Source organism: Brachyistius frenatus, unplaced genomic scaffold (assembly GCF_029030835.1).
Source record: "Brachyistius frenatus isolate BFR_SWC_R1_liver_20210118 unplaced genomic scaffold, ASM2903083v1 Contig_21, whole genome shotgun sequence".
Classification (NCBI taxonomy): domain Eukaryota; kingdom Metazoa; phylum Chordata; class Actinopteri; family Embiotocidae; genus Brachyistius; species Brachyistius frenatus.
The window spans coordinates 3,717,639-3,736,296 of record NW_027210620.1 but is presented as its reverse complement, the minus strand read 5'-3'; the positions used below and the strand labels follow the sequence as shown (position 1 = coordinate 3,736,296).

At 47.7% G+C, this 18,658-nt stretch overlaps 1 protein-coding gene across 1 annotated transcript; it reads right to left on the bottom strand.

The window, feature by feature from the left end:
- Positions 1-3,293: 3,293 nt before the first annotated feature.
- Positions 3,294-14,858, bottom strand: ptchd1 (patched domain containing 1). The gene is made up of 4 exons (XM_069696473.1): positions 13,934-14,858; positions 10,251-10,965; positions 5,329-6,035; positions 3,294-4,957 (listed from the first exon to the last, which is right to left on the bottom strand). Exons 1-4 carry the CDS (start codon positions 14,345-14,347, stop codon positions 3,857-3,859), a joined length of 2,937 nt encoding a protein of 978 aa, XP_069552574.1. The 5' UTR covers positions 14,348-14,858; the 3' UTR covers positions 3,294-3,856.
- Between the last annotated feature and the right edge of the window lie 3,800 nt (positions 14,859-18,658).

Sequence of the window (18,658 nt, the reverse complement as noted above, 5' to 3'; positions counted from 1 at the left end):
AGGACTGCATGGATTTGAATGTTCTTTCTATCTATCTGTCTGTCTATCTTTCTATCTATCTATCTATCTATCTGTCTGTCTGTCTGTCTATCTGTCTGTCTGTCTGTCTGTCTGTCTATCTGTCTGTCTGTCTGTCTATCTATCTATCTGTCTGTCTGTCTGTCTATATCTGTTTTATCCATCTCTGCGGGACTGAACAGTAACAGCTGGCAATACAGGATGCAGGGCCAGACAGTTCCTGGACAAAGTATTAGCCTTTATTGTTTATTGTGTGTGTGTGTGTGTGTGTGTGTGTGTGTGTGTGTGTGTGTGTGTGTGTGTGTGTGTGTGTGTGTGTGTGTGTGTGTAATTAAAAAAAAAGTGTGGAAGATGAGCAACAAACAGGCAATTAATTACACGCTCTGGATCTGAAACAACGGATTCAGGAAGACAAACCGGCCAAACACCTTCTCACACACACAATGATGGATGGGTGGTGAATTTGAGGAATGGCATCTGACGTCAATGTAAAATGAACCCAAACAAGACATGAGCAGCCTCAGGGTGACACGGCTCTTCAAATCTCAGCGTGTGTGTGTGTGTGTGTGTGTGTGTGTGTGTGTGTGTGTGTGTGTGTGTGTGTGTGTGTGTGTGTGTGTGTGTGTGTGTGTGTGTGTGTGTGTGTGTGTGTGTGTGTGTGTGTGTGTGTTTTAAGAGGAATCTACTGTACGTTCTGGCCCTTTACCACAAGGGGGCAGGAAAGACTACACTGGCTTTTCTTTCCACTGCGGCTCCAGTGTCAGCCTTTGTTCACTTTTACTGAGATAACAAAACGGAATCAGATCAGTGGAGCGGAGCAGAACCGCAGCACGTTGCCGCTCCTCTTCGGTGACGCAGCACTTTGAGGGTGAGTTTCTCGTCACCGTGTGAGCGTGAGCACGCGTCAGGCTCGAGTGAGTCGAAATCCCGACGGCGAGCTCGTCTTATTTATTTATTTTCTTCTGCTGCATTAAACCCGTCCCATTTCTTTTCCCCTATCAACACACATGCAGTCACTCGTGACTGTGTGTTTGAGACGGTGGAGCATCAGCGGTGTTGTTAATCCAGGCCAGAGTATGCATGTGGGGAAATTTTTCACAACTATCCCAGTTAGCTCGCTGGTCCTGCTGTAATTTATAATCCAGCAATGTTCTAGTTTTGTTACTTTGAGAATAAAAAAAATAAAAAAACGAAGCCACTGAGAAGATTTTATGACTCATGGTCCGATGACTAAAGTTTTGTCTGCAGGGCGAAATGGAAAAGGACGGCTGGGTGTACGGCGACGGGAAAAAGACTTCACGATGTGATTATCTGACTTTTTTCCAACAGTGACATTTTTGGCTGTTGGTGAAATAGCTCAACAAACAGTGGAAGGACTGTCATGAACTTTAGCAGATATTCACGGTCCACTCACAATGTAGGGGGGGGGGGGGAATTGGTGATCCCATGTCTTCAGGTCATTTATAATTCATCCATGTGCAATGAGGGAGCGAGCAGCAGCACACAGGCCTTAAAGGTCCTACATTTTTACACCTCTGGTGTTTTAGTTGCAGTCTTTATATCCACAAGAAGATCATTTTGTGGTTTTAAGAACCGTACAGATCAAGTAACTATAGTTTTACTTAAGATGTCTACCAATAACAGGCTGTTTCTTTACGACTGGTTGATATTAACGACCCTCTTTTCTGATTGGCTGACGCCAACCACAGGTTTTCTGTGATCTTGTAGCTGGCGATCTCCACGACCGAATGAGCGCTCTTTGTTTTCTTCCACGTAAAAAGGCTGGAAAGTTTGAAAAGAAGGACGGGCGGACATTTGATATACGCAGGGGTTTGTGACATCACAAACTTATGGAATTCCCGACAACTCGTCCAAACGGTGCAGTAGCTGAATCCGGCCCGTGTGAATGAGAGTTTTGACACTTTCGCAGTATTTATACAGCAACTCGACCTGATTTATAATTAAATAAAAATGGTCATTTATTACTATATGGGACCTTTAACTGCCAGCAGCACCAGCCCAAATATTACGCTAACATCGGTAACTAAGATGGTGACTGAAAACTTGACATATTAATTGTAAAAGCAGAAAAATATATCTCAATTTCACACTTTACTGCAGATCATATATTTTTCAGATGCCTTGCAGGCTAAAAAACATTGATTTAGCAAACCCTTTAATTTCCAGAGCAGCTTTGTCTCTGACATGAAACTCTGCAGCTCCATACTGTGTCCTACTTTACTCCATAAATTAAACTGCAGCGGAAGCAGGAAAAACAAAACACATTTGGATTGACAGCGCAATCGAGTGTGGGAGGTGTTGTTGGTTTCTGGCGGACTCACCGAGTCCTGTGAATCTCTTCCCCGAGGTCTTCAATTTTAGATTAGAACCGATGGGCAGTTCGTTTTGGAGGAAAAAGGACGTTTTGTGTTGTAAAATGAACCATTGCTTTTAGTTAAGTTTAGCGCGACGTCCGCGCCAAAGATGCAATTCCCACAAAGGTATAATTTCCCGACAGTCTGCCTCTTTCTATGGAATAAGTAGCAGCGGCGCTTTGAGCACAGACTATATTTAGAAAGAACCATATTGCACCCTGTAATTGTGTAAGTAGCGTATTCTACAAAGGACGACGCAGCCGTCACAGTTAGCGATTCCCTCCCAGCTCGTGCACGGCGCTCCCGGGTGGGCAGCTCGTGTCCTTGTCCTTACTGATGGTTGAGGCGCCGGCAACAATACTTTCATTCAGGCACTTGTCGGAAAGGAGCACGGATTTAACAATAGCAAACACTCCCACACACCTTCCACTACCAAAGATGAATTCAGGAGCATAAAAGCAAAAAGCTCGCTTCCCTTCGGGGGGGGGGGGGGGGGGGGGGGGAAGAATCGCGGGAGGTTGAAAGAGATTAACACTTTCATTCCAACTCACGTACAGATCCGAAGACAAAAAAAACCCACACTGGTTTAGGTGCAGAGACGGTTTTGTATTGAATGAATTGGCTCTCAAAGCGTAATAAGAGCGTGACCTTTCCTCGTCACGTCAGCTCTGAGCGACCGAACTTGTGAAGCATCCGCGTCGAGATCTTTCAAAAAGAAAACTGAAAATTAAAAGCATTTTGTGGACGTTTTGGTGCCCAAATTTGCAGTTACGGTTCAAATGCCACATTTGGACACCTATTTGATTCACAGGCTTCAGAAAAGTGTTCAAATCAACAGTTTCTCTGCTCATTTACGTTACCGCAATTCTGCCGTAAACTACAAACCACAAACCCTTCAGCTCACGTTTCCTTAGACTTTATTTGTCCAGCATCAAAGTAGAAATACTCGGGTCATACAGATGATTGCCTCATGTCATTGGAGCTGTTTTTGTGCAACTTGATATGGCGAACAGATAGCGGTAGCCAGACGACGGGATTGGACCTAGAAAGCAAGTCTCGGAGACAGTGAAAGAAAGTGTGACACTTCCTCTGTGATGACATCGCATCCAGGCTTGATCCTCAACTTCTGATTGGCTGTTTGGGGGAAGAAAACCTCATCCGCATGCCACACAGCGCTAGCAACAAGCAGGTAACCATGGATACGCTGCATCGGAAACCTGTCTTCCTCTCTCCTGGTCTTCATCAGCCTGCTCTTGTTTTTTCTCCTATTTTCCTTCCCATCTCTGCTCCGTCACACCCTCCATTTTTTTCCCTCTTCTCTTCGCCACTATCGGCATTCTCGTCAGCGGCACGCTCAGCGGCCGCCCGCCCGCCCGCCCGCCCCACAACGAACTGATTCCCGGCCGGCAGTCACCGTGGCAACACAGGGGCCGAAAAAAAAAAACAACAACATCATCCTACGCTCAGACGGTGGTGATCTGGTCGACCACTCGGGTGCTGTCGTTCATCTCGACGCACTCCACCTCCTGCCTCTGGCCCTCCCCCCCGGTCCGGTCGCCTTCGCTCTTGGAGGGGGGCAGGAAGGTGAGGAGGGTGGGCAGGAAGGCCAGCGTGTGCAGGGCCGAGCAGCCGGCCGTGAGGGCGAGGCAGCGAAACAGCGTGCGCGTGAGGTTGGAGCGTACGGAGCCCACGGGCAACAGGGCGGCGCCGTAGCAGACGAGCGTCTGCAGGGACGGCACGCCGTGTCTCTCGAGCGCCACTCTCACCCAGCGAGTCCTGCTGTCGCCCCGGCCCGAGGCGAAGCCGCAGAGGAGGGGGCCGCTGCAGTCCGCCGAGTGCCCCAGCGCCGAGATCAGACACAGCACGGACATGCAGTCCAGCTCCACGCCCCACAGGGTCATGAAGCCCAGCACGCCGAACTGGACGGAGAGCAGGGTGAGGCCGAGCCACACGGAGACCAGCGGCTCCACGACGGCCAGCGAGGACAGACCCAGCAGGAAGAGCACCGCCAGCAGTGAGTGCCGCAGGGGGGAGCTGACCGCCGCGGCGTAGCGGTCCAGGTACACGAAGGAGGGGTTGAAGATCAGGAAGCGGACGCGCGAGGTCAGCGACAGGCGCCGCAGCGTGTCCAGCAGCACTGACATCTCCTCGCGCTTGTTCTCCGTCGTCTTGGCGACCAGGAAGATGCGCGAGGCCGCCACGTCGGGCTCCTCGCCCTGCCCGCGCTCCGCGAATATGATGTCGTCGGCGAAGTGGGCGAACTGCGCCTCGCGGAGGAAGGCGTGCCGCAGCGTGCGGGTGAAGTTCTCCCGCGGCTGGCTGGTGGACTGGTTGCGGTCCGACAGGTAGCTCAGGTACGCCTCCAGCCAGCTGATCCTCTGGAAGCCTTTGGCGTACTCCAGCAGGTCCCGCTGCACCGAGGCGTTCCAGTAGGGGGCGCTTTCATAGATGTAGAATCCAATCACGGGGGAGTACGAGCTGAAGTAGCGCTGCTGGGCACGCGTGTACAATACCGTTGCTGTATCCATGGCAACCAGGGCGCTGGGGTCGGAACCCTGGGTCACCTGTTGACAACGGAAACGCATTCGTTACGCTCGGGCGTCTTGCATCGGGTGTAAAGACAAAATATAATCAGGAATATACCAGTCAGCTAATGGCGAAGCCAGTCATTGCACTTTTGAGATATTAATTTCATCATTAAAAAAAATATATTTTTTTTTTTTTTTGGTGTTATGGGTAATCACAGCTCACAGGCCCGCTGAAGAGGTTGATGCGACATCATGAGGAAGTTTTGGGCCCCTTATAAATCCAAATTCATTAACATTTGTTTCAGAGATTGTTATACTGATTATGTACATCGTTGTGTGTGTGTGTGTGTGTGTGTGTGTGTGTGTGCGTGCGTGTGCGTGTGCGTGTGCGTGTGTGTGTGTCTCACCTGTAAGAAGCCCATCAAGCCGAAGGAGATGTAAACCAAGTACAGCAGGACCACAAAGGGTTTGACGTAAGTGTTGGTGATCCAGTCTCCGTAGCAACGGCGTACGCACCCCAGCAGTAGGTGCGAGTCCTGAGGGTGGGGGTCCGCGCTCGGCGTGGAGAGCGCGAGAGGGTGCGGGTGCGTGGAGTTGGCCACGTGGGCGTGTCCGTGCACGCCCGGGTTGCCGCTGTTGGCGGCGGCGTGCGGGTGCGTCAGGCTGGGGTTCGGCGTGTGAGTGTGACCGACCGCGTGCTCCGGCGGGTTGGCGGCTTGGGCCTCGTCCTGGTACCGGGTGTACATCAAACAGCGGTACCAGGCCGGTTTGGAGTCCAGCCGGTCCGGTTTGGGGACCCGCCGGCAGAAGCAGCCGTGTCGGTAGCCGGTCTCCAGGTAGCCCGTGAACACCAGACAGGAGCTGTAGAAGGACAACATGTAAACGTAGCTGATGGTGACGGCCAGCGCGGCGGTGCGGCAGAAGAGCCGGACGGCCTCCATGTTGGTGAGCGGCGAGGCGGCCAGGCCCAGCGTCATCAGGTGGAGCATGGTGGAGCCGGAGAAACGCAGCATGACGTCCTCGAAGACGCTCGCCACGCGCTCCTTCACGTGCTGGTCCTCCCGCGTACGCCTCCACGAGGACAGGATCTCGAAGGAGCCGAAGAGCCCGTGACCTGAAAAAAAACAAAAAAAACAAACAGAAGCGAGTCGAATCAGAACAGGGAAGAAACCATGAAACAATAGTTTCGGTTTTGAAGGGATTATTAATATTTACACGCACTACATGACTCAACGATGATGATTTACGTGTCATTGCTTAAAAAGGCCCATTTAACACGCCGGTATAATCTGTTTTTCTATCAGGACGACGTACGTTGGCTCTTTTGTAGCGATGGAGCCACAGAGATTTAGCACATGTTGCGTTTTCGGCCGCAGAAAGCAGCTATTTCGACTAAAAACGCTCTTTTAAACTGATTGGACGCGACCCTTCTCAGAACCAAACAACACGAAGAAACAAGCGGCGACCGGCTTGTGAACGTAGTAGGAGAATTTCGCAGTTTTAATATCCGGATATTTCCCTTAAGAGTTGGCGGACACCGAAAACGGAGCGCTAAAAGAAGCACCGATTTTGCAACTACAAAGTCACAGAGTCACGTGACAGAAAAACTTTCCGACCGATCCGTTTTTCTCTCCCTTCAGGCCGTGCGATTGCACCAGGGTTGCTTCAATTTATTCATTATGATGAATCCCGGCGTTGTCACAAGGAAGTGTAATAACTGCTCCCCTCTCTGCATAAAGTCGCACCTCCGTCCTGTTTGAAGTGGAGATGGATGAAACGGCACATGTGAGACACCATGAAAATGCAGTTTTCTTGTGATGTTCACAACTCCGGTTTGCAGCAGCAGCAGCAGCATCGTCACCCGGGAACACAACTCGTAGCCAGCTCTCAATGAAGAGGCTGCACGGTTGAAAAGATAGATTTATTTTTACTAACCCAATCAGTGACCGGTTTGCATTAAATGTGAAGGTATTACGCTTCCGTCCGTGCGTGAGCTAATGAACGTCCACGCGCGTCCACGCTCATATGTGCAGCAGATGGTTTTCAATGGATTTTTTTTTTTTTTTTTCCTCCCATGGTTGCCATGGCACCCGTGAGTCACCGGCGACACACACACACACACACACACACACACACACACACACACACACACACACACACACACACACACACACACACCCCCCCCCCTCCCCCTTCAGTGACCTCACCACGGCGGAACACTTAACACCTTAGCAGAGGCGCAACGCACCGACACTTCAGGCGTGGGCGCGACGGAGAAAGTCTGCAGATCTGTGGCGTGTGCGCGTTTGCATGTTTGCGTGCGTGTGTGTGTGTGTGTGTGTGTGTGTGTTTAAGAGAGAGAGAGGTAATTAGACGGTGACTAACGGAGAAAAAGGTGGGGAGGTTAACGTTGCCAAGAGAACATGAGAGCAAAAAACAGAGGCTGGGGACAGAACTATTCAAAGGATTTTCATATTTACCAGCTCGTGACAGACACACAAAGACAAACACACACTTACGCGCACGCACGCACGCACACACACACACACACACACAGGTCCAGGCGCAAAGACATGAAGAAAAACACAAAGATGTCTCCTTTGGCTGAGAGTGGTTTCAGTAATTGACACGACTGTTGGGAAACTTTGAAAAAAAAAAAAATCAGGGTTTGGTTTGTCGGTTTACGGCAGGAAAGACGCACAAACACACAAACACGCAAACAATTCTGCCTCCTACTGAGGAAGATAAACAAGTTCATGAAAAAAAAAAAAAAAGAAGCAATATTTCTCTCTACTTAAAGTAAACAAAACCTAAACCTAACAAAATAAATGAAAAGGTGCCTAAAAATTGGATTCAGATGAGTCAGCTAGCGATGCGAATGATTACAACTCTTTTTTTTTGTTTTCATTCATCTGACAATGTTATCTACTTATAAAATATCAAACAAAAAGAGTGAAAAATTATCCCATAAAGATATATTTTTGTTGTGTCCAAAAAAACTTAACTTCACAACATTATAAAACAGAGAAAAGCAGAAAAATGAGTCAATCAGAGGAGCTGCAGGTGTTTTCTTTCAAAACTGACCTAAATTGATGAATCAATTATCAAAACACAGGTGCTTTGCAGGTTGTTATATTATCGCCGATGACTTCAGATCCTCCTCATAAAGTCTCCCGAGGTAGTGCAGGCAAGATGTCTCTGATGATGATGTCTCCTAAAGCAGGTGGCAAAAATGGCCTTAAATGGCTGATTTCTGTGTTTACTTTCTGTCGGACTTGAAAATAAATGTTTAAAATTCACATAATTTTTTTTTTTTTTAAATTCTCGTGGTATTCGCTCCTCGTTTATATCGAATCTCTACAACGGAGCTGGAGCGACGTTAGCGCGACCCAAGAAGAGCCACAATAATTGGAAACAGGTGGGAAATAACCCGGAATAATCCTTTAAGATCATGGATTCCCCCCCACCCCCTTTGTACACAATCGCACAGCTGGTGAGTTAATGGATCAGGATATTAACGGGTCGTCTTTCTGATCCCGAAAGACGTTTCCATGTTGTCTCTGCTTTGAAATATCCTGCGTTTTCCTCCCTGTTCCTAATCCTATCTTTTCTTCTGTAGCACCGCCACAACCTTCCCTCTCTCCTCACACTTCCTCCCACCTTTTTATTTTCTGTCGGCCCAGTTGCATTCTGAAAATCCCTCCCTCCCTCCCTCCCTGCCTGTCTGTCTGTCTGCCTGTCTACCTGTCTGCCTGCCTGTCTGTCTGTATGTCTGCCTGTCTCCCTTCCAACTACAGTTTAAATTCATTTTCTACTAAGAGACTCTGTGATCTCAGCCTGCCTTTGGAGTGATGTTTCAGAGCCCCTCTCCGTCTTTTCTGTTCCAGTCTGCAGCCTCTCCCCCCCCCCCACTTTGTTTCGTCTTCTCCTCATTGCTTCTATTTATTTTTTTTTCATCTGCGTCCAAACAAATGAACCAATTTACGAAACAATTTTAGCATTGAAAAAAAACAACAACAACAAATGAATACACCAACACGGATACAACTTCACCGTCCCCTTTTTAATGTGCAAGCTGCAGCAGAATTAAGGATGCGCAAGGCAAACAAATTAAACTGTTGAAACAGTCGGTTTGTTAATCTGTTGATGGATTTTCTCACTTTGGGAAATAAAGATCTGAGAAAGAAACAAATAAATTGCTGTAAGCCGATACTGCTTGGCAACGCTGGTAATGTTGCCATCACTATGAATATTTTGGGAAAAATCTTCACCAAAGTCACCAAATCTTCAACGAAGCCTATTTAAAAAAACAAACAACCGATTAGATTCAACCATCGGTGGATGACAGATTGCAGGAAGTGGCTGCAGTGCACATAGATGAATGATTTTAATAAACTATTGAAAATCATTGGTGGAAGATGAGTGGTGCTCCTAGAAAACCTGAAAGCCTGAGGATGAGGAGATCGGGGTGGATGGACGGGACAACGAAGTGTTGGACTCTAGAACAGAGGACTGCTGTTTGATTCTCACGTCCTATCAACAGTCAACATTGACCGACTACCGAGGTTCTCTAATAAAAAGTAGTTATTTCTAATACAAAACAATCAAGTTGCGTTTGTGCCTGAACCTCAAGACATCTCAACCGCAGTTGGTGTCGTATCAAAAACAGTATTTCATCATTTGGATGGCTGTAATTTTAAAACAATTTTGGAAGACATTCGATGCTCACGTGTCGTGCACATGAAGGAAATGATAACCGAGGTAGTTTGTTATTAAATTTAGAAGACTTATTAGGATATAACTTAGTTTGAAGTCTTCGGGTTTCAGCAGATTTGTTCCCGATTCCACTCCAACTTAAAAAAAAAAAAAAAAAAAAAAAAACTTTCCCTACAAACCTTTAGTTTAGTTTTAGTTTTTGGCCCCTAGTCAGAAATTGTGTTGTCAGTAAGTCAAGTTCATGCCCTACTACTTGCCAGTCATTTTGATGATTTGTCTACTTTGAAAAGGCACTCAGCCTCAGGCGGGCATCTGCCAAAATCCATCACAACAGGTACCGAGAGCAGCCGGTGAACACAGGCAGCCTGTGATAAAAAAAGCGATGGCAGCGTTCACCGTGGCTCCCACCTGCCACGCATTAGCATCACTTATCTTTGATTCCTCTGTGCTTTTATCTGCTGTTGTCGTTGCTAAGACTTCCCTGCGCTCGACTACCGTCGCTGTGTCTGACCTGAACGTTGCAGAAAGACCGGTTTTCAGACAAATGGGAGGATTCACAATGACTCAGTGAAGTTTGTGATGTCATCGGTATGAATATGAGCTTTAAACCTACCGAGCATGACGAACGGGATGCCCAGGTACGTGGAGTTGTAGGTGGCCCCGGTCAGGTTGAGTATCCCAGCAGCGGTGAGGCCCGACAGTGTGATCGACAGCAGCGCCAGCAGTCCCAACCAGGGTTTGGACCTCACGCAGTCCCTCATGGAGCAGCAGAGGATGGCCAGCACCCCGCATACTCCCAAGCTTGCCAACAGGGGGCGTCGTGCCAGCACGGAGGAGAACTGAAAGTCTGTCCTCAGAGAAGACGACGTGGAAGGGTAGAGCCCCAGCTTCGGGTGCAACGCCGCGAAGTGCTGCAGCTCAGCGCAGAAGGCCTTTTCCCACTGGCCGGCCACCCGGTCCATCAGGCTGCCTCGGGCTTGGAGGTAGTAGGTGAGCTGCAGCGCCCTGGCGGAACGGACGCCCTCCCCCCGGGCCCCCGTCCCCTGACCCCGCACCGCCCCGCCGGGACCCCAGCCCTGCACGCCGCCCAGCTGGTGGCCGATGTACGCCTGCCGCCCGTCTACCAGCTGCGTGATCGGGTAGCGCAGGATCGGGACCGAGCGGTTGGAGGCGCGAGCCGTCTGGATGTCCTCCATGGCGCGGATGATGTCATCGATGATGCAGACGTTCTTGTCGTCGGGGAGACAGAGGTAGGAGAAGGAGTAGTTGAAGCTGTTGAGGCCCGTGGCCGGCACCGTCACCTGCATCTGGTAGATCCGCCTGTGGAGCTGCGAGCAGACAAAACAAGAGAGAAAGAGTTGTGTCTTCACTGAGATCCACCGTAAACTGTAGGAGAGCGCAAAAGTTCTCCTTCTGTTTCGCCTTCGTCCTGCGCCTCCACTTCCGCCATTTGTTTGCAGGAGAAAGAGGCTGAGATGTGCGGGGGAGTGCGTCTCACCCAACAGAGTAACAATGGTCGTCTCAGAATCCTCCTCCGTTTCTATGGCGAGAGGACAACACTGGCAGCATCCACCAGTGCTGGTTACTAAGCAACAGGCCTGATGCCAGTCTCTGCCACAGTGAACATGGGCAGAGCTGTCTCCCACCTCAGAGTGCTGCATTGGCTTGAGAAAAAGGAGAGTGTGTCTGCAGGAATGTTTCTTCATAAAGGTCTTGTAATTCATTGCACCAATCCCCTTTTTTTTTTTTAAAGATTTATTGTAAGATGCAGACACTGCTGCCAAATGATTGCATTATGTCATTATTACTGTCAGATCAAACACTACATTCATAGAAATTTACTCACACGGCAGCACTGGAGGCCAAGTTACAGGATCATTTGGATTCATCCTCTGGAAATCTTGACTATCGGCACCAATTTGTGTGCAAATCAACTGGTAGATGTAGAGATATTTTACTGGATATGTCATTACTTTTATCCAACTGTTGCCAATAGATAAAACGTAGTAGGACCATGAAAGGCCTTATTTTTTTTATCCTCTGGGTTTCATGTATGTCTGTACCAAAATGCATCCCAATCCATCCCATATTTGTAGAGACTGGACTAAAGTGTTGGATAGCAGTTGTCATAGCAAAAAAAAAAAAAAAAAAAAAAAAAAAATGGTGGTTAGTTTATCATTTCTGAGTCCCTGCTGTTGCGGGTGGTGTATTTATTTCTTTATTTAATTGGATACAGTGTCACATGATACCAACACATTTGCAGCAATGGAAATCTATAAGATGGAGATGGTGCCTGAAACATCAGGGGTAAAGGTCAGGTTATTTTTTTACTTCCTCTGAATCAAAGAGAAAGGTCATCTAAAACGGACTAGTTTGAGCTGACACTTAATATTTTTACGACAGTGAAAGAGCTACCAACAAAACCAACAAAAGCTTAAAATTACAATCTCGACGGTCTCTATTTTTTTTCCCCATTTGGCGATAAACAGTAAACTGCAGCTGTGGTTTTTGGACTTTCACGGATCCGATACCATACTGCCCGTGTGACATCAGTCAGTTGGCAGTAAAAGAGACATCCTGTTGCGATAGCTTTCTCCTGCCCTCTCTGGTGAATTAATCAACACTGGGTGATGGAAAAAAAAAAAAAATGCGGAGCCGAACTGTGGACCGCTCGTCATTTTTTTTCCGCGGGACTGTCGACACCCAACAACCCTCATTCAGTTCATAATACTGCAAACACGGGGTTTCAATCAGACCGGCTCACTCACCGCAAGATTCACATAGTGGCTTACCAGACATTTAAACAAGTGGAAATCTACGAGATCATGACTTGAAATATTCCAACACAATGCAGTCAATGAGTGTGACTCACAATTCTTACACTTATTTCAAAATGGAAAAAAAAAAAAAAAAAAATCCTGTCTGGTCCTCCTCTTCCCTCTGATCACTGATATCTCTCTCTGAGCCGAACACATACTGTAAAGCTTACTGCATGCAACAAGTTCATCCTCCAAAGGGAGGTGGAGAGACTATGTAAGGAAACGAGAAAAAAACAACAACAACAAAAAAAAACACGATACGTAACCGTGCAAGATTACGCAACAGTGGATTTCTCCTTTCACAACCCCCTTCTCTTTTAATGCACGAAGCCGTTTCTCTCCCGCAGCCTGTTGCCAGTAAATGATGCAGATCCCTGGACCGAGCCTGTCGCTAAATGTAGCAGTCCTCCATAGGCTGTGTTACAGTAAAGTGGGTCACAACAACAATGTTTGACAAACCCCCCCCCCCCAACACAGAAACATTCATGGACCGGCAGCATTTACAAACACAGCCTAAATAATACAACTCCACGCCTGGTCTGCAAACTCCGATTAGGGCTCCGTAACTTGGTGAAATCATTTGGCTGATTGCTCCGGGGGAGTCAACCTAATGCTCCTAACTCCACTTAAGGTGTATCAACATAGAGACAGAGGTACTCTGTAATTAAGATGCTCTGCTTCGTTAATGTCCATCAATCACTGAGAATGACGACAGCCCGCATATGTGCACTGACCTGCGGATGCTGACCTTTACCTCAGTGTGTTTTTCTTTCTTTCTTTCTTTCTTTCTTTCTTTCTTTCTTTCTTTCTTTCTTTCTTTCTTTCCTTCTTTCTTTCTTTCTTTCTTTCTTTCTTTCTTTCTTTTAAATGCTAAATCCTGCAGATGCACCGCTGCCTCTTTCTGTGATGAATTTACTGTGATTTAAAGGGCACCCAATAGGAAAATATTCTACCTTTCAAGTGTTGTGTTTTTAGTTGCCATTTTGCCCCGGGGGCTTCACTGAGTCCTTGAATCCCTTATTGCGCGCGTGTGTGTGTGTGTGTGTGTGTGTGTGTGTGTGTGTGTGTGTGTGTGTGTGTGTGTGTGTGTGTGTGTGTGTGTGTGTGTGTGTGTGTGTGTGTGTGTGTGTGTGCAAAAAAAAAAAAAAAACCTCTTAAAGATTACAGGTCATCTTTCAAATGTCCTACTGGTACGAGGTCATTCCTCAAGTAGACTCCCTCTAATAAATATGTATTTTTCATCTGCTTATTTGCCTTTCTTTGTTTTTTTGTTTTTTTTAAATCAGTTTTATTTGATCATGACGTTACTTTTACGCACTTTCCGTTCGTTGTTGTTTTTTTGGTTTTTTTAATTTTTTCATTTATGAGGTAACTTGTGAGTAAAAATCTGCAGTCACGCTCGTTAACTTCACAAAAAATTCTTCGGAGAAGTGATTATTCCGAATGTGTCACGCGTTGCGCGCGCGCGCGCGTCTACCTTCAGTATGGTGTCCAGGTGAAGCGGGTCCAGCACACTCCCCTTCCGGGTGGTGACGATCACGCGCCCGTAGCGGCCCGGCGTCTGCAGGTCGGAGTAGAGCGCGTGCTTGGAGCGGTTCACGGGGAACAGGCTGTCCACCAGGTTGCCCTCGATCTTGGCCAGGCTGTGTTTGGGCGCGAGCAGGCTCTCCACGTCCTCCTCCACGCGGTACCTGCTGAAGCTGGCCCCCAGCAGGATGGAGAGCAGCACGGGCGCCGAGGCGAAGAACACCGGGTGGCTCGCCACGAACCGGCCCAGCGCGTGGAAGGAGGTCCTCAGGCCCGCGTGCAACACCTGGCGCAGCATCCTAGCGCGCGGCCGCGGCTCGAGCCTCTCCCACCGACCGGAAAGCTCCGGAGCACTGCCGAGCATCGGGGGCTGCCGGACGCATCGGTGGGCTCAGCCGCTGTCAGCCGGGAGTCAGGCAGGTGACGCCGGGCGCTGGGGAGGATTTGTCCCCCTGAGCAGGAGGTCACCAGCCGGGGAGAATCCAACCCTCCTCCTGTCACGGGGGCGCCCCTTTTCCCGGGCTTCTCTCATCCGCTGGAGTAACGCAAAAGACAGAAAAGCTGCTAAATGAGCCGGCATTTATCTGCTCTGCGGTTAGAGAGCATGTTGGTAGCCTACTTCAGGTTTAACAGCCACTACCCCGCTGCGTTCCGCGCCTTCTGCAAGCTGCATGGCTCTGTGCGCAACAGACACTAAATAAATAAATAAATAAATTTAAAAAAAATAAATAAAAAAAAATCCTCAAGTAGTCTCATAATTACACTTGTTAAGCCTCTCCCCCAAAAACTGCCTTAAAGACCCCCAGCGTTAGTTCTGTTTGTGACACGGAAGACGCACCGTAGTTGGACTCCGCCGGAGCTGTACATACCTACGGAGAGGGAGTGGGAGCGGGAGAGGGAGAGGGAGAGGGAGCGGGGGGACCGACCCGGCGATGACGGAGGTCCTCGAAGACGCATTCAGACCGAGATGTTATCCTGCCGGCTGTCCGCGCGCCCAGCTCCGCCCTGCATCTCGAAGTCGCCAAAACAACCTGATGGGTGGTCGGCTTGGATGGGTTGGTTGGTTGGTTGGTGGGGTTGGTTTGGGTTGGGGTGGGTTGGGTTAGGGTGGGTTGGGTAGAAGTCGCAGGATAAGTGACGCGCCGTGCACGCACCGGGGGATGCCGGCGGAGCTGCGTGTCAAACCAGCCTAATCTGGGTTTCCTCTGCGGCAGAAGGCTTTCTGTCGTCCGTCCTCTCCTCTCCTCATCGCCCCGGTGCCTTTGGCGGAGCCCCTATTCATCTGTCAGTAATTACCGGCTTTCAAACCGGGGACCGTCTCCCCCCCCCTCCCCCTCTCTCTCTCTCTCTGCCTTTTTCCCTTTTTGATTGCACCGCCCTCACGACCCCCCCCCCCACCCCACCCCCGTCTCCGCCCCGCCTCTCGCTTATCCGCGCCGCTACGATGCAGAGAAACAAACCACATTCACGCGAACCGTACCGGAGAGCGTTGACTCGACATGGCACATGTAAAAGTGGGGTTGTTGTTGTGTGTGTGTGTGTGTGACATTAACGTTGTCTGCTTTAGATTTGATTCTATGATCTTTATCATATTTACAGGAAAACAAACAAACAACAAAAAAAACGTGTTGCTCTATGATGCCACAGCCTCAATATTTGGAGATGTTTGCAGCTTTAAACGAATTGAAATATAAAATGGATTAAGCATGACAACATATTTGTATCTTCTCGTGCAGGATATATAAAAAAAAAAAAAATGCACATTTGATTTGATAGCATGTGATGGTGTAACCCTCTTCATGTTTGGCGCATTTATTCATATTACATGTCCTTGTCGCAGATGCTTTAAGTATCCCTGAGGTTTGCTGTTGTGTAGCCTGTTGCCACGGAAACCAGACAAATTACTGTCTTTTTTTTTTTTTTTTTTTTTTGCTCTTTCTCACAAGCTCCCGTTCCTATGGCAATGATGATGCCACCCATCCACCCCCCCCCCCCAAAAAAAAAAACACACACACACACACACACACACACACACACACTGTCACACACACCTGCTGACTCCCAATCTGCTTGTGGTGTGGAGGTGTCTTGTACCGTGGCATAAAAAGCAAAGGAGACAGAGCGAGAGAGAGAGCGAGAGAGAGGATAAGGCAGAGGGAGGAGAAGATGTGGAGATTATAATGAGTGCAGACAGACCAACATCACACTCTTCTTCAGTGTGTCTGTCTGTGTGTTTGGATCTGCGCGATCTCATAGCCAAACCGGCTTTGTTCTGTTTTTTTTTTTATTGTTTTTTATGGGACCATTAATGGCTCCTTCTTCTCCCCAGATATCATAAATCAAGGCTGTTTTGGATTAAAAACAAACACACACTCTCCCTCTCTCGATTTTCCGTTTGGATTGATTGAAATGAAATGATACAGGACCAACAAAATTAGCTTTTGCAACGAGCTTTGCAGAAGAACTACAAACAAAAACAAAAAGGTTAATGTGCTTTGGTCTCAGCTACTACAACTGTTTGCACTGTCATTGGTCATCGATTCACAGCTCGCGTGTTTTAGAGCGGTGGCAGAAAAATCTTACGTTTCAGTGTGTACACGCATGCATCTCTATTACGCAATGGTTATCAGTCAACGTAATTGATTTATTTAATAAAGATGATGTAATTGTGACGTGAGGCATCTTCGCTGAATGTCTCTGTTTGTTTTTTTTCCCCCTCCAAGTCTGTAAAGAAGGTGTATTTTCTGTCCGACATTATAAACTTGTGGATGACTAAACAGATTTAAGAAATCTGAAGATTTCTTTTTAAATGGACCAACAGAAAACACTCAGTTTGAGGACTATTCATCAGCGCTATCCTTTAAATAGATACTGTACAATGTCCTGGTTCAACCAACTCAATCCACAAGTGGTAAACCAAGATGTGAAGACGCCTGCTGAAAAAAAAAAAACACATCCCGCGATCACCCTCCCCCCTCCAAAAAAGAACTCCCATAAAAAAATAATAATAATAAAATTTAAAAAAAAGGAAAAATGCAAGGAAACAACATCTACATGCATGTTCTAATCCATTATTCAATTAAGCCTCAATTAGCCTTTAATCCCCATTAGCAGTCCAGGGAGAGATGAGTGGCGAAGGAGTGAATGAGTAAGCGTCTCCCCGGGGAGGAAGGAAGAGCTGAATAGAAAATGAGAGACTGCAGAGATATAGGGAGGCTCGGGGCAGTTTCTGATAACAAAAGTACTAATTAGTGTCGCTAAATGATTTATAGAAATCAGAGCGGGGCGCGTGAAGGATGGGAAGAAGAAGGTGGAGAGAATGAACGAGTTCTTTGAAAGCTGGTCCACTTATTTATTTATTTTTTAATTTTTTTTTTTGCTCAGGCTATTTTCTGCACCTGCAGAGTCGAAGGAGATGAACGTCCTCCCGGGGTTGAAAAACTGCAGCCAACAAATACACTTCTGCACCGTGACGGCACACGCAAGACGGACAGATGAGGGGAGCAGGATGGGCAGCCCGGGAGGAGAGCACCTTTTTAAGAGTTCACCGGGGACAGGCTGTCATTTGGTGCCTGTCCATCTTTGGACGGGTGCATTTAATTTGCCCTCATGTCTGTCCATCGTCCCCCCTCCGTTATTAAAGAGATCTATATGGACGCCGGAGCAGATATTCATGAATAAGGCTCGTCGCCCAACCGTCCTCATCTCCCACCTCTCCCGCCCCTCCGCACTCCCCAGTCCATCTGTTTTGGTGGAGGCCATCCATTAATAAAGAGTCTGTCCTTTCATTTCTATTTCCCCCTCCTTGTGTATTATTTATTTAACCATCTATCCCCAGTTTTGGTGGGCAGCAACGGTCATCCGATTGGGATGCAGAAGATCCACCGTCCTCTGAAGACGATAGAAGCTACTGGAAGAACGTTTGATTCCCCCCCTCCCCCCAAGAAAAAAAATATAAAACTCTCCGTCCAATGAAAACTTTATGTTGCAGTATAAAAGTAAAAATTTTTTTTAGTGCGATTCATTTGCATTTCAAAAATTGTTTGGCCACACAAAACACAAATATTAAACGGCGGAAAAGCTACTTTTTTCTGGAAGGAGGACGATTTTCTGAGTGAGGATATCGACGAATCACATTGTGTGGAAGTGGAACGGACGTCAAATCCAGGCTGTATAAAAAATATATAAAAAAAAAAAAGTGGACGTAGCTTCCAGGTTTAATAAAGTGGGGCCAACGCGGGAAGAGCCTCAAACTGCAATACCACCGAGGGCCACCGGGGGTTGGCTCCAAAAAAAGCCTCCGGCTCCATAGACTTCCATTCAAATTCTCTCATGAAATACAAAAATCAAAGAATTTTTTTCCACGAGTGATAACAGTGTAATTTGCACCACGAGGCCATCGGGATAGTTCTACGTAATTAACGTTTAGATGAAGTAGAGTTGGTTGTAAGCAGTCAACAGTGTCCATATTTGTTGTTGTTTTTTTCAGAAGAGTGAGCTAAAACAAACGCAACTGTGGAAAAATCGTTGCTGGTACGAACAGTTTTGATAAGAAACATTCTCAGCGGAGCGTTTCGCATTCTTCGCGTCACGCTTCGCGCCATCACGCCGTCTGCTTCGGCTCGCGTCAGTCCCGTCGGCCCTCGGCTTCACCGTCTTTCATTTCAACCTTTTC

Bases quoted from the DNA above. Each gene is read 5' to 3' on its own strand.
- ptchd1 (XM_069696473.1), bottom strand. From the start codon at position 14,347: ATGCTCGGCAGTGCTCCGGAGCTTTCCGGTCGGTGGGAGAGGCTCGAG. The intron at 10,966-13,933 runs GTAGACGCGCGC...GTCTGCTCGCAG, and splicing joins ACCTGGACACCATACTGAAG to CTCCACAGGCGGATCTACCA. The intron at 4,958-5,328 runs GTGAGACACACA...CGTTGTCAACAG, and splicing joins GCTTGATGGGCTTCTTACAG to GTGACCCAGGGTTCCGACCC.